At 45.0% G+C, this 13,172-nt stretch overlaps 1 protein-coding gene across 3 annotated transcripts in view; it reads left to right on the top strand.

Moving 5' to 3' along the window:
• The first annotated feature begins 1,979 nt into the window (after positions 1 to 1,979).
• TRIM55 (tripartite motif containing 55) overlaps positions 1,980 to 13,172 on the top strand; it is a 39,445-nt gene continuing 28,252 nt past the window's right edge. For 2 of the 3 annotated variants that reach the window (XM_009471645.2, XM_087752211.1), the window contains exons 1-4: positions 1,980 to 2,292; positions 2,698 to 2,870; positions 9,607 to 9,772; positions 11,495 to 11,590. In XM_009471645.2, the coding sequence (XP_009469920.1) occupies positions 2,104 to 2,292; positions 2,698 to 2,870; positions 9,607 to 9,772; positions 11,495 to 11,590 (624 nt within the window). In that variant the 5' untranslated portion in view covers positions 1,980 to 2,103. Of the gene's footprint in view, positions 2,293 to 2,692; positions 2,871 to 9,606; positions 9,773 to 11,494; positions 11,591 to 13,172 lie in introns of all 3 variants that reach the window. The other variant, XM_087752220.1, reaches the window with a different exon arrangement.

Below are 13,172 nucleotides of genomic sequence, written 5' to 3'. Positions count from 1 at the left end.
CGTGAACACCCCCTTCCCTACATCACCATACGCAGGTCTTTCTGTGCACTGGCATTTCTAACCTTCAGCTTTTCCTCCCAGACTTTCTCTGTTTCTGCCTGTGCAGCAAGGTGGAAGTGCCTGCCTCGCCAGGCGAGGAAGGCTTTCCTCATCTAATTCAAAGCCCCTTATTAAAGCAGGTTTTGATGCACAAGGGGCAGCTGACTCAGAGTTAGAAGGGTAGGAATGAGGCATTGAAATTCCTCCAGACGTGAAAGTCACCTCTGACCCGGCCACAGAGGGGAGGGGAAGAAGAGAAATATCTTCTCGCTGCTGCCAGGAAAGGCTCCTCACCAGCCCTGCCAAAGCCCCAGCTGTCCGCGGCTCAGCTGCTGGAGCAGCTTCTCCTGCTCAGCTCCAGGCTCTTGTCTGCACCAGGCAGTCAAAGCAAAGGTGTGATTTCAAATGGGTTTAACTAAGCTATCACAAATTTCCCGTGAATGCAAGACTTCAGAAAAATCTGTTTGTTTTTATGTGGCTGCTGACAAATGTGTATGTTTACGTAGGGGAAATTCCAGCTCGATGGGCTGCAAACGGGTACAGGATTTCACCCAAACACATAAAAAGTATGCGAGGCATTGAAAATAAAATAGTCAATAATACACAACTTAATGTGATTCATTGCCATTGCATGCAGAGAATAGTATTCATTTTCATGCAGAAATCAATGAAAATCTTCACTTTTATGTTTCCCCGAAGTGCACAGTTTCCAGACTGGTGTTGCATGCAGATAAAGGGCCCTGAATTGGAGTCAGGGTCTGCCCCGGGACGTGCAGGGGACTCCCTCAGCCGCTCTGTAGCATATTTCAGATACAAGCCCTACACAGTCAGGAGGTAGAATAAACATGAGAGCTTTCTACAAGACACTTAGCAGAGAAAGCATTGTAGTTATTGATTAAAAAAGAAGACAATATTCTGATTACATGTACAGTACAGTGGCAAAGTGATTTTATACAGTACATGCAGGGACTCTGGCTTAAATTTGAGGATGAGATATTTATTGCTTGTACAGTTGTGTGATAAATTATTGGCAAGTAGAAGCACAGATGGCTTTCCCTTAAGATCAGGCATCACATGCCACAAATTATCTGGGAAATTGTCATTTTAAAAATAACTCTGGAACAAGTGCCAAGCTGAGAGGGATAGCAGTGTCTAATAAACAGATATAAACACAGCAGTGCCCAAAACTAAAATCTATTTGAATTAAACTATGTGGAGAGAGAGCATCTACAATTAGCACCTATTCTCTAGCAGTACAAATGAAAGCTTTTCATATTGTATTTCTTCTGTCTCCTTCTCATCAGGAAATTCAAATAAAGTTTCTCGTGCATATTTAAGCTGCTGTGGAGTTAATGTCTTGAATAGTTATGCTAGATTCTTATGTTACATCTCCTAAAAAAAAAAAATCATACCGGAAGAAACTTAAGCACAGTTATAGGCAGGCAATTTTTTTTAACTGATTTTCAAGGTGGTGACATGTTTACACCCTGAAGTGCCTGAGCTCCGGCGCAGCCATCGCTCCTATTGTCTTCTCCAGCAACCACGTGTGCTGCACACCTTGGAAAGGCAAGATCCTGGAGCCAAAACACATGGGCAAAATTACATCCTGCGTCTCATGGCCACGGCTGCTTGCACAAAACCGAGTATTTATTAGGCTGCAGCGTGTGGCTGGGCAGATCGGGGCAGCCCCACGCTCTCGGCCGCCGTGCAGAGATAAGGGGGGTAGCGGATCGCGTTTGCTTATCGCTCGCCCTCCTCCTCAAGGGGTGAAGGCCGCCATGTGCGAGTGAGGAGAGCCAGGGCCCCGCCGGCCGCCCCCCCGTCCCCCCGCTGGCCGTCACCTGTCCCAGCCTGTCCTCCTCTCACGCGCTTATATGGGCACGGCAGGGTGGCATCTCGTGACGCCACGCTGCTAAAAACAGCCCCGGCTCCCTTCGGCCCCTCGTTTAAACAATGTCCTCCGGCCAGAGCAACCCAGAGAGCCTCTGATCGCAGCACAGCCTTGGACCTATTTCAAGGGAAATTAACCTGGAAACCCCTCCACGAGGCCGTGATCCTGAGCATATGCCCCTGGAAAAGCTAGGGATGAGCACCTCCCTGAACTACAAGTCCTTCTCCAAAGAGCAGCAAACCATGGATAACCTGGAGAAACAGCTGATTTGCCCCATCTGCCTGGAGATGTTCACCAAGCCTGTGGTCATCCTGCCCTGCCAGCACAACCTCTGTCGGAAATGCGCCAGCGACATTTTCCAGGTAGGTTTCTTCCCGCAGAAAGTTCCACTTCCCAAGCAGCGCTGGCTGAAATTAACGGAAAAGCAGATTTTCACATGTTTCAGTGAATTGCTTTTAACAGGCGGGGGGGAGTGATTTTAAACAGAAGTTGAGTGTCCCTGGGAGCCAGGGCTGAGCTCGTAGCAGGTTAACGTGTCCCCTGCTAGCTGCGGGGACATGGCCGCCTGTGTGAGCCAAGGAACCGGCCCCTCACCCTGCGGTCACCAAGCACTTTCCTGAGGGCAGTTTGTCACACCTACCCTCTCCTTGGGCATGTTGATAGATGGTTTGCTACAAGCATGTTTTTGCCCCGGTGCTTTTGAAAGAGGTTTTTCATGGTTTTGCATGGCCTTACTCACCTCTCCTTGTGCTGCTTGGCAAGAGCAGGCCTCCAACCCCTACTTGCCGACCAGGGGAGGCACAACCGTGGCGTCGGGAGGTCGCTTTCGCTGTCCCTCCTGCAGGCACGAAGTGGTCCTCGACCGGCACGGCGTCTACGGGCTGCAGAGGAACCTGCTGGTGGAGAACATCATCGACATCTACAAGCAGGAGTCCACAAGGTAACGAGTGAATGTGTACCCTTCAGAGGAGGTTTGCCACAAAAGCAGAAACGGCTTAGGAGACTGCAGTGCCCTTCTGGTCTTTCTGTTTGTCGCGCAAAGTGATGTACTTGTTTTCTCTCTTGGAAATGCGGAAAGGGACCGTGCTGCCGTGCATGCCTGTCTGTTTGCTGTGCAATGGAGTCAGCTCTCACTGAACACAGAAAACTGTATCCAAATAGATGCTGAATTTCCCTGCTTCCACTTACAGCAGAGGCTTGTGCTATGCTTATTCACATGGGCAACACTTACCCGTGCAAGCAAAGCCCATGACATTATTTCACATGAATAAGTAGCTAGGTTCACCTCATTTATTTTAAAAACAGTTCAGATGAATCTTATTTGTCTTTAACCTGTGTGTTCTCATGCTAAAGAAGAGAAAGAAATTTCAAATCTTGTTAGAAAATCCTGAGGTACAGACAGCGCAAAGAAGAAGAAAACTGAATTTCACACAGAAGATATCCTGCATCATAATGTCAAATCAAAACTCAATTAAAATATCTCCATTCCTCTCAGCCTGGGATGTGAACTCATGAAATCAAGTCTTATTTAGGATTCCATAAAAGAGAAGGAATAGCCAGAAATAATACACATCAGTGCTGTGTGGCTGCACACAAGAATCAGGACCCCAAGGCAGAGGAATGGGTTTCTCATCTCTCTTGCCCTGGGATGGGTCAGATGCACGGTACCACCTTGGGGAACTTCGCAGGGGGGAAGCTAAACCTGGTCCCAGCCTGCCAAGCAAGCAGATCTCACCCAGGGAAGCCGCCTGTTGTCACCAGTGTGCATCCGTAGGGTCAGTTTTGTATGGCAAGGTGTTTTGTACACCTGAAGGAAGGTGAAATCCTGGCCGTGCTCCCTGACAGTCTGCCCATCCCGCCCCAACAAGAAGCTGAGTTTCACAGGGGCAAAGAGGTGATATCACTAGAGCAGGTGGACACAACTGTCGGAGCCCGGTGCCTTAGGTGGCTTAGGGCACTTCTACCCTCCTCCGGCAGCGGCGGGCAGTCACCAGCAGAGAGGACGTCAGAGGCCGGTGGTGGTTTTGGCTATTCTCAGCTGTTTGAATCCTTTCAGGGACTGTTGTAGCTGGGCATAGGTTGGAGCTCCAAAGCTTCAGAGAGCACAAAGTTGGCTTAAAATTGTCCTTTCTGCTGCCCTTCATGCTCAGTGCCAAGGGAAGGTCAGCTACCCTTGTATGTGTCATTGATACCCAAATATTATTTTAGTCAGGAAAATCTCGGAGGAAATGAATCAGCAAAGCTACGGTGGTGGACTTTGCTTTTGACCAAATAAGCTGGACATGTGTGACCTCATGGCTTTCTTGGTTGTGGGTTTTTTCAGCTCACAGTTGTACTTAACTTAAAAAATAAAGAAATGCAGCTCCTTTTCCCGTGTAGTTCATGGGCAATTGGAACAAAATTTAGTTAAACAGAAATGTAAGAGATTTAGTAGATTTTTTAAAATTCCATGAAAGTAAAACACAACATGATGAATAAAAGGGGAGAACAGAAAAAAATATAAATATGAACATATATTTGCTTAGATATTTGTCCAAAAGGTTCGTTTATTTAGTCTGTTAAGGCGCTTATTTAACCTTCATATATGTCCTTAGAATGAAAGTTATCATCTGTGTTACATAGCAGCAGCAATGCATAGCAGCATTATCTAAACTATTCGGCACTTTGTAGGCCTCAGCTGCTTATCTCCCTCTGCCTAACGTTCCTCAGGCTCCCATGAGAGTGTGAGCAAGATCTGCCGTGGCTTTATAGCCCGTGCTGTCCCGCTGAAACCAAAAAGTCAAGGGAAGTCAAGTCTTCTCCACTTCTTCCTTTTGTACCAGTCTCTTCCAAACTGAGGCTGGGGTCTGGCAGAGGTACAGAAGAGGAAGAGGGAGATGTGACCTTTGCCTCCTTGGTTCTTCCCAAGACAACCCTTCAAACTGGCAGCACCTGTGATTTCCAGGCAGGAGCCTCTTCCCCTCAAGTCCTCCTGTGTGTAAAATTCACCATAACTGTCTGTGCCAGAATGATGCCAGCTCCCAGCTGCACTTCACATGAACTTAGGAGAGTGAGGGGAATTCAGCTAGGGAGGAAGCTTTGTCTCCTGTTTAGGCAAAAATAATTTATTTCAAAAACATTTTTTAAAATTTGAGTTTCTATTTTAATTAAGGAATTAGTTTTTTTTAAATAAGAGCTTGGGCAGTAGCTGGGCTAGGGTGTTGGGAGGGTCTGTCCAAGCCCTCACATGCAGCCCCTCCTATTACTAAAAATCACATCATATGGTCTTTTATCCCATTCCTCATCAAATTCCAGCTGACGGCAGTGTAGCCTGTTGCCCATTTTAGAATCTATTAATGATGCAAGGAAAGAAATCTTCAAGCAGGACGTGGGTCCTACAAAGCTTTAAAGGAAGGCAAAGGACTGAACCCAGTGGAAACAGAGTTGGCTAAAATACTAAACCAGTGTTCGAAAGTCTGTAGGCCACTGATTACCTGAACTATGTGAGGAACATCAGGGTGCCTGCTGCCACCAGGAAAGGGTAGCAACAGGAGGCTCTGACTTCTTGCAAGCTCTGGCAGCTTCTAACGAGCTCGGCTGGCTCTTCCCGATCAAAAGGTGCTTTGGGCTTTGTTACCAGCTAACTCCTGATCAGGGATGGTTGAGAAGACCAGCGGGAAAGTCTAGAGCAAGGAAGACTTACCCTCAAGGGAGGGAGATGAGGTTAGGGAATATTAAAAAAAAAAACTGGGCATCCTGATGGGAGGCACATGAGTGGTGAGGGAGCTGGCTGATGTCATTGCAAGGCCACTATCAACAATCTTTGAAAGGTCGTGGTAATCGGGATACGTTCCTGAGGGCTGGACTGGAAGAAAGCAAATATTACTCCAATCTTCAAGAAGTCCAAGGAGGAGAATCCGGGGAGCTACAGGCTGGTCATCTTCACACTGGTCCCTAGAAAGCTGTTGGAGCAAACCCTCCTGGAAACCATTTTCAAACACATAAAAGACAAGAAGGTGATTAGAAATAGTCAGTATGGATTTATGAAGGGGAAATCACACCTGACCAACCTGATAGCCTTTATAGTGAGATGACTAACTCACTGAATGAGAGCAAAGCAGTGGATGTTGTTTATCTAGACTTGACACTGTCTCCTGTAACATCTTTATTGACAAACTGATGAAATAAGGTCTAGAGTGGACAGTGAGGTGGACTGAAAACTGGCTGAACTGCCAGACTCAAAGGGTTATGGTGAGCAGCATGAAGTCAGGTGGAGGCCAGTCATTAGTGGTGTATGCCCGAGATTGACACTGGGGCCAATACAGTTTAATATCTTCACTAATGATCTGACTGTGCCTCATACAGTCATGCAGATTCTCTCCATCCCCTGACCAGGCGCAGGCACTAGGTGATTTGATGGTACAGAAAGAGCTACAGCTATCTTAAGATCCTCAGTAAAACCACTATCAAAGTTGGATTCAGGATTTCAGTAGACACCTTTCTGGATTTGTAGAAATCCTAAGGAAAACATGCCTTCTAATTAAACAGCGGTTTTGTTAAGGTCTTGCTATGTCCTTAATTAAAGTGTGCTCCTTTATGTGCCCAGCAACTTTGTGTTTTCTTACCAAATCACAGAATCACAAAATGGCTGAGGTTGACCAGGACTTCTGGAGGTCATCTAGCCCAATCTCTCTGCTCAAGGAGGGCCACCCAGAGCCAGTTGCCCAGGACCATGTCCAGATGGCTTTTGAGTATCTCCAAGGACAGAGACTCTACAGCTTCTCTGGACAACCCGTGCCAGTGCTTGGTCACTCTCACAGTGAAAAAGTGTTTCCTGATGTTCAGAGGGAACCTCCTGTGTTTCAATTTGTGCTCATTGCCTCTGGTTCTGTCACTGGGCACCACTGCAAAGACCCTGGCTCCATCCTCATTACACCCTCCTTTCACGTATTTAGATACCTGAAGGTATTGATAAGATCAAGGTCATTGTTAAGATCCTCCTGAACCTTCTCTTATCCAGGTTGAAAGTCCCAGCTCTCTCTCAGCTTTTCCTCATAACAGAGATGGTCTATACCCTTAATCATCTCCAAGGCCCTTTGTTAGACTCTCTCTGGTATGTCCATGTCTCTCATGTACCGAGGAGCCCAGAACTGGACCTAGTACTCCAGGTATGGCCTCACCAGTGCTGAGAATCCTCTCCATAAAACATGCACAACACTCTGCACATTAAGGTCCAAATCCAATTTTAATGGAAAAGAATAAGCCTGTAGCAGTCAAACACAGGTTTAGTATCTCAAAGAGCAGAGTCAGAGAACAAAAGCACAAAGTTATTAAGCCATTTCAGCTACCTGCCACTTCATTGGTCACAAGCACATTTATGACAAATCTGTTCTACTAAAGCCATGCTGTCATTTTCCTACTGGCTACTCTTCAATCTTCCATTTCAGGAGCAGCCACCATTTTAAACTTATGGGTTGTGTTTTGGCTTTTGCTACATCTACACAGACCTAGAGGATCTCCTCCGAAGTCAGGAAATGTTCTGCTAAAAAATCTCTCCTTTTGCAAAGCCTAGAGGGGAGATTATAGATCTGTTTACTTCTAGCCTTCAGCTACTGTCTTCAGGGCCCCGCTAGTTCAGGGAGTTCTGCCAGGTTTCTTCCTGCTCTTTGCGGCACCTTTGAAGGTTGGCTAGTTCTGGCTGAACTTGCTTGACACCATTGCCTTTTTGCCCTCTGCGATGTGTCTTTCATGCTAGTGGCACCATTCCAGTGTCATATAACATTCTAGTAGTTTCTGGTTCTGGTCTTGTAAATATCTTCAGGAAGAGCAGCTTTTTCAGGCTTAATTAATCACTTTGAAATTCATTGTCTGTTATTGCCCTCGCATGCAGGCCCTGCCACTGGTGCACTATAGCATGAATATATTACGGGTTGCTTGCAGTCATCTGCAAACAATGCAAAGCATTCCTTATAGTGGAGACACCCCTCTTTTGACTAGCTTTTAAATGATGCTGGATTTGACACACTGAGTGCCTTATGTAAATGTATGCTGGAAATTTCATCCAAATAATACAGGCTTCCTTCAGAAGTGTCCATCTTGTTTTATTCTGGTATATCATGTTATATTGCAGATTACAGATTTTCCTTATGAACCCTTTAAATCCCAGTGCCCTCCTGCAATTAAAAAATATGAATGCATGAGACATTTTCTTTGGTACTTGATCTTTTTTTAAACCCATCTAATTGATCACATTCCATTCCCTTCAGAAGAGAAAACCTGTACTTTGTCATTAAAAAATAAGTGCCATGTCCGCTCTACCAAACTGTATGGAAAAACTCTATTGTAATATAACGTAAAATAATTAGCTTTCCATAAATTTTTAAACTTGTAATAGAATGAGTGGTTGCCTCCTTGCTACAGACCTCTGTAGAATGGCTTTTAAAAAGTTGTTGCCATTTAATTCCATTATATTCTATAGTTTTGGAAAATATTTTCTATCTAATAATGAAGATATATATTTCTATGATGCCATTGCTCCACTTGCTACTGCTCGTAGTCACAGTTCTCCTTCCAAATGGTAACAGAAGGGGATAACGGCTTATATTGGAAAGATTTAATGTTGCCACAGTAGGAGTGGGAACCCTTGGAGGCTTGAACCTCCAGGCACACTCCCTCCATCGATCTGCTAACTCTGTGCTCCAGTATTACATCCTCACACACTCATGTGCTTGTCGCAGACATGCTCAGGGTGCTAATCCTGAAGCGGGGGGTCAGAAAAGCATCAACCTGCCCACACGGACTGGACCAGAGCTTTCATTTACACTGGGAATGTCAGTTAAGTGGCTCATGTAAAGGAAGCTACAACTAAATTAGTTGCTAAAATAACAGGGATTGACTTGTGTGTATATGGCTAAATCATATTGGTGAAGAGACGATCAGGACTGAGCTGTAGTCTGGTGACAGCTCCTGGCTTAGCACAGGAAAAGAACTCTTCTTGTGTAGCCTGTGCCCTTGACGGCTGGTACAATTGAGTGGCTACTGTTAAAAAGTACACTGTACAAGCTAAACATGTGCCACCCAGCTAAAATTAATTTGTGTGAGACCTTATTTTGGTTGCTGGCCTAGTGTAAAGGCTGTAAGGACCCAGTTCTGTTTGATATTGACAGTCCTGACCTGGGCCTCACAAAGCTCATCAGCAGAGATATAGAGTTAAGAGCATGAAGGTCCACCAATACCTACAACTCTCACTTAAATTAGCCCCCTGAATAAGAGCTTTGCTGCATTAAGGCCAAATGCCCAACATTTTGCATGATGAACTCTAAAGGGATTACATATGTTTCATATTTCAGACAGATGTTGGATAACATGCTAATTAAAGTACACGGGTAGTCTGAGATCAGTCTTAGTGAGGTTATTTACATTTTTAAATATGAGCGAGGGTTCTGTCACACTCCCAGCTGGAATCCCCGTATGAAGTCATGTTGCTATATTGTCATCACATCCTGTTTTGTCAGGACATTAAGCTGTACCGCTGTCTATTTAGTCATCCTGTGTGGCAGGTGTAAGTCTACTCTGCGTCTTCAGGTCAGCTTTGGGCACTACTATACAAATGTATCCTATTTCATGATGATACCCTCAGTGCTGTCATCAGAAACTTGTGAGCACCGAGTTTGTTTTAAACTTGTTTTCTTTTGCAGACCCGAGAGGAAGTGTGACCAGCCAATGTGTGAAGAGCACGAAGATGAGAGAATTAATATCTATTGTTTGAACTGTGAAATGCCTACCTGCTCCTTGTGCAAAGTCTTTGGTGCCCACAAAGACTGTCAAGTTGCTCCTCTCACAAATGTTTACCAGCGACAGAAGGTAAGTATCTTTTTGTATCTCATAGTCCTCCCAGGATCTGACACGACGATTGACAGGAAAGTATTCCCATGAGCTTCCTGCGAGTTTCCAAAGGGGCCTGTGGTGCCTTTGCCATTCCTGTGTGTGAGTGAAAGGCTTACACAAATCTGTAGGAACTGTTTAGAAACAGAGCAAAATAAATTTATTAGAAATCATACAGAAAGATATTACAGTGTTCCAATTTTTGTTAGTATAGTGAGTAAACATTTTAGACAGGAATTTGATGTGAAGCTGAGGATCTCTCTTTCGAGGTTCCTAATCTCTTTTTTTCAGTGCCTTTAGATCAGAAAAACAAGTTGGATTTCCAACACATGAACTGGAAAGAGAGCAGTCCATTACAAATCAAATAGTTATCTATCAGGCACTTTTGCCTTCAAGCATCCCACTTTTAAGAAAAGCTAAGTGAAAAACTTCCTTCTGCAAGTGAATGCAGGAATATTCAATAGTTGGCAGCACAGGATGTACCTAACATCCTCTGCCCTTGCTGTCACCAGTAAAAGACTTGTTTATTTTTAATACAGTATTAATTTAAAACCTGACTCACTGGGTTATCCTCCTGAGATAAACAGCTCATTTTTCTGGAGAGCCCCAGTGGGGCAAGCAATCAGACAGGCCAAGTTTGCAATCCCAGCCTCCAACTTTGTCACACAGATGCTTGTGTGTGGAAACTACAAATGAGAAGTCACTTTAGGAAAGTAGTTACAAACATCCTTTTCAATCAAAAAGGGAGGGAGAAGGGGGAGAAGTTTCTTGGACCAAATCCATGCCCCTGATCATTCCCTTTGCGTGGAGATTTGCAAGCGGTGGTTTCCCTCCCAGCGTGCCTGGGGAAAGGGGCTGCCATGCCCACAACTGGAGGCCTAACCTGGAGGCTGCAGGATGCATGCTTCAAAGGATCCTTTACAAAGCTGTGGAGGCCACAGACACGGTTGCCTCTGTCACTACAGCAGTGTGCCAAGGGCCCTCGCCCTGCCCAGCACCCTCATCAAGTTCCCTAGGGACTAGCTTCTCTGTCTCTCCTTTTCCAAGGACACCCCATAGTCGTCTCCCTCCCCACACTTAGACCAATTCCCCTCTTCCACTCGTTTTCCTCATGCCAGTGGCTCAGTCTTTGCTTTCTCCTCGTTTTTTCTCCCTTCCCTTCTCACCACAGCCCCAGCCCCACTGCCCTTATGCCAGGGGCTCTGTAGCACCCTGGTCCCTCCAGGTCCATGGGCCACCTCTTCTCTCCAGAGCCAAGAGCTACAGTCATCAGGGAAATACTACAGTGGTGTGGCTAGGCCCAGACACTAAGAAAACCAGTCCCTCAAGAGACAAAGACTTTTCTCTCAACAAACCCAAAGGGACTATTTTGGAGCTGTTGAAACATAGTGCTTCAGACAAAAGGATCTAGAAGAACCTCCTAGAACAAAGTCCTTCCTCCTTTCCAAACCACAGTTTCTACTCCATGACAAGTTTCAAAACATCAATGTTTTCACAGTGTTTTGGGAGAGGAAACAAATGTCAAAGTACTAGTGGGTAACTTTTGGGCAAGTAAAGCTCCAGTTCTCCTCAGTTCTGGTGGAAAGAAGAGCTAATACCCTTGTATGGCTCATCCGTCCCCTGCTCCCCACAGTTAGATATGCCACCCTGAAGTGGGACAGTGTCTAACCCTCTACTGCTTGCTCTCCCCTTACTGCCTAGTCCGAGCTGAGTGATGGCATTGCAGTCCTGGTGGGGAGCAATGACAGAGTGCAAGGGATAGTCACGCAGCTGGAGGAGACCTGCAAGACAGTTGAGGTAGGTACCACCCCTTTAAATGCAGATATTTCAGTGTGAAGTCGCATCTTTTAAACTGATGGCAACGATCATTCTTTAACAGACCTCACTTTACCCACATGCATTCCCACAATGTTTTGCGAAACCATTACCTGTGGCATTGTACAGTGTCAGCTGTACTGCCTCAACCAAAGGATACGTCCTGCTCGGCACCCTGCCTCTGACATTGGCCATGTGGTTGAGAACAAAGAGCAAGGATAAACCACATCAACACAGCTTGCTCATTATTCTTAGTGGCATAGGATAACACTGAAGTTAACAGCAGATCCAACAAAATGCCAGCAACTCCCAGTTCATTTAACATCTAAGATCAGGTGCTAAAGCTGTAAAAGTCCAGTATTAGTCTAAGGCCTGACTGGTCCTGTGAACAGAGTCTTAGTCTCAGTCACAGGGTAGCCACAGCGTGGCTCCCACGTATGCTGTTGAACTCTGTCTTTGGTTACTTTCCCTCCTGTGCAAAGTAGTTATTTAATATACTTATGCTGTTCTTTAAGGAGTCTTCGTTTGTTGCTCATGGGAGGCAAGAGTTTGGGTTCTTACTGTGAGTCTGGATTTTCTGGTAAAGGTCTTGCTCTGACAAAGCTGGAATTAGCTTTGTGTCATTTAAAAGCAGAAGTGGTTTTCATTTCCTCCAAGAGGTTTGCACCAGCAAAGCAAATATGTATATGAGCTCTGACCAGTTTGAGCATCACAGAGCAATAGGCTGAAAGGAGCTCATATCAATTGATTTTATGATCAGAGTTTGATGAAGTATCTAGTGAAGGAGTTGCATCCCTCTCAGCCCAGTTAGAATTATATTGACTCTTCAGAGCTGGAGCAGAAAAGAGAAACTGCAGAGAAAAAGAAGTTAATCTAAGATGTATAGATTCTAATTGGTAAGAAAAATTGATTCCACAATTTACCTACACAATTGCCCAAGGCTCCTATTTCCTCAGGGCAAGGAAGAACAGAAAATGGCCAAGTTTGGTTCAAAGAACATAAAACCATTAGCCCAAGTAAATGAGAGAGCACGTTAGCAGCAGTCAGAACTTTGTAGTCAGGAAGCCTTCACGTCGCAAGGATGAAATTGGCTGCTATCAGGACTTTGCAGACAGAAGCAAGCCTTTCAAGTAGGTTAACTGCAGAAATTTGAATGATACAAAAGCAAAAGCTTATACTCATTTAAGTTGAAATAGCTGAGCCAGAAACAAAACTTCAAACATCTAGTCTGAAGTATGGAGAAAACATTGTGCTAAAAATACCTTAGTAAATACAACAGTTTCAGAAACTAGCTTCCTCAGAGTCATCCACTCAGTTTAAAGTCTAACCTTTAAACTCAAAGCCCAAAGAAAGTACAGACATTTTACCTTCAGATGTTTTAACAGGCTTTTCACCTTTAAAGCCAGAGATTGCAGAAAATAGATCCTAGAGCTTACCTTGGCACGTCCATGTTACATTTCAAGCAAATCACATTTCCTACCACACAAGAGTTTTGTCTGAATTGACATTAGTTTGCCCTTGAAGATGAAAAGCTACAGCTGGAGATGAGAAATGTGCACACATG

The sequence above is a fragment of the Nipponia nippon genome, unplaced genomic scaffold (genome assembly GCF_047370975.1).
Source record: "Nipponia nippon isolate SJK-2023a ecotype South Korea unplaced genomic scaffold, ASM4737097v1 scaffold_1, whole genome shotgun sequence".
NCBI classification, from domain to species: Eukaryota; Metazoa; Chordata; class Aves; order Pelecaniformes; family Threskiornithidae; genus Nipponia; species Nipponia nippon.
This window is presented reverse-complemented; position numbering and strand designations above follow the sequence as displayed.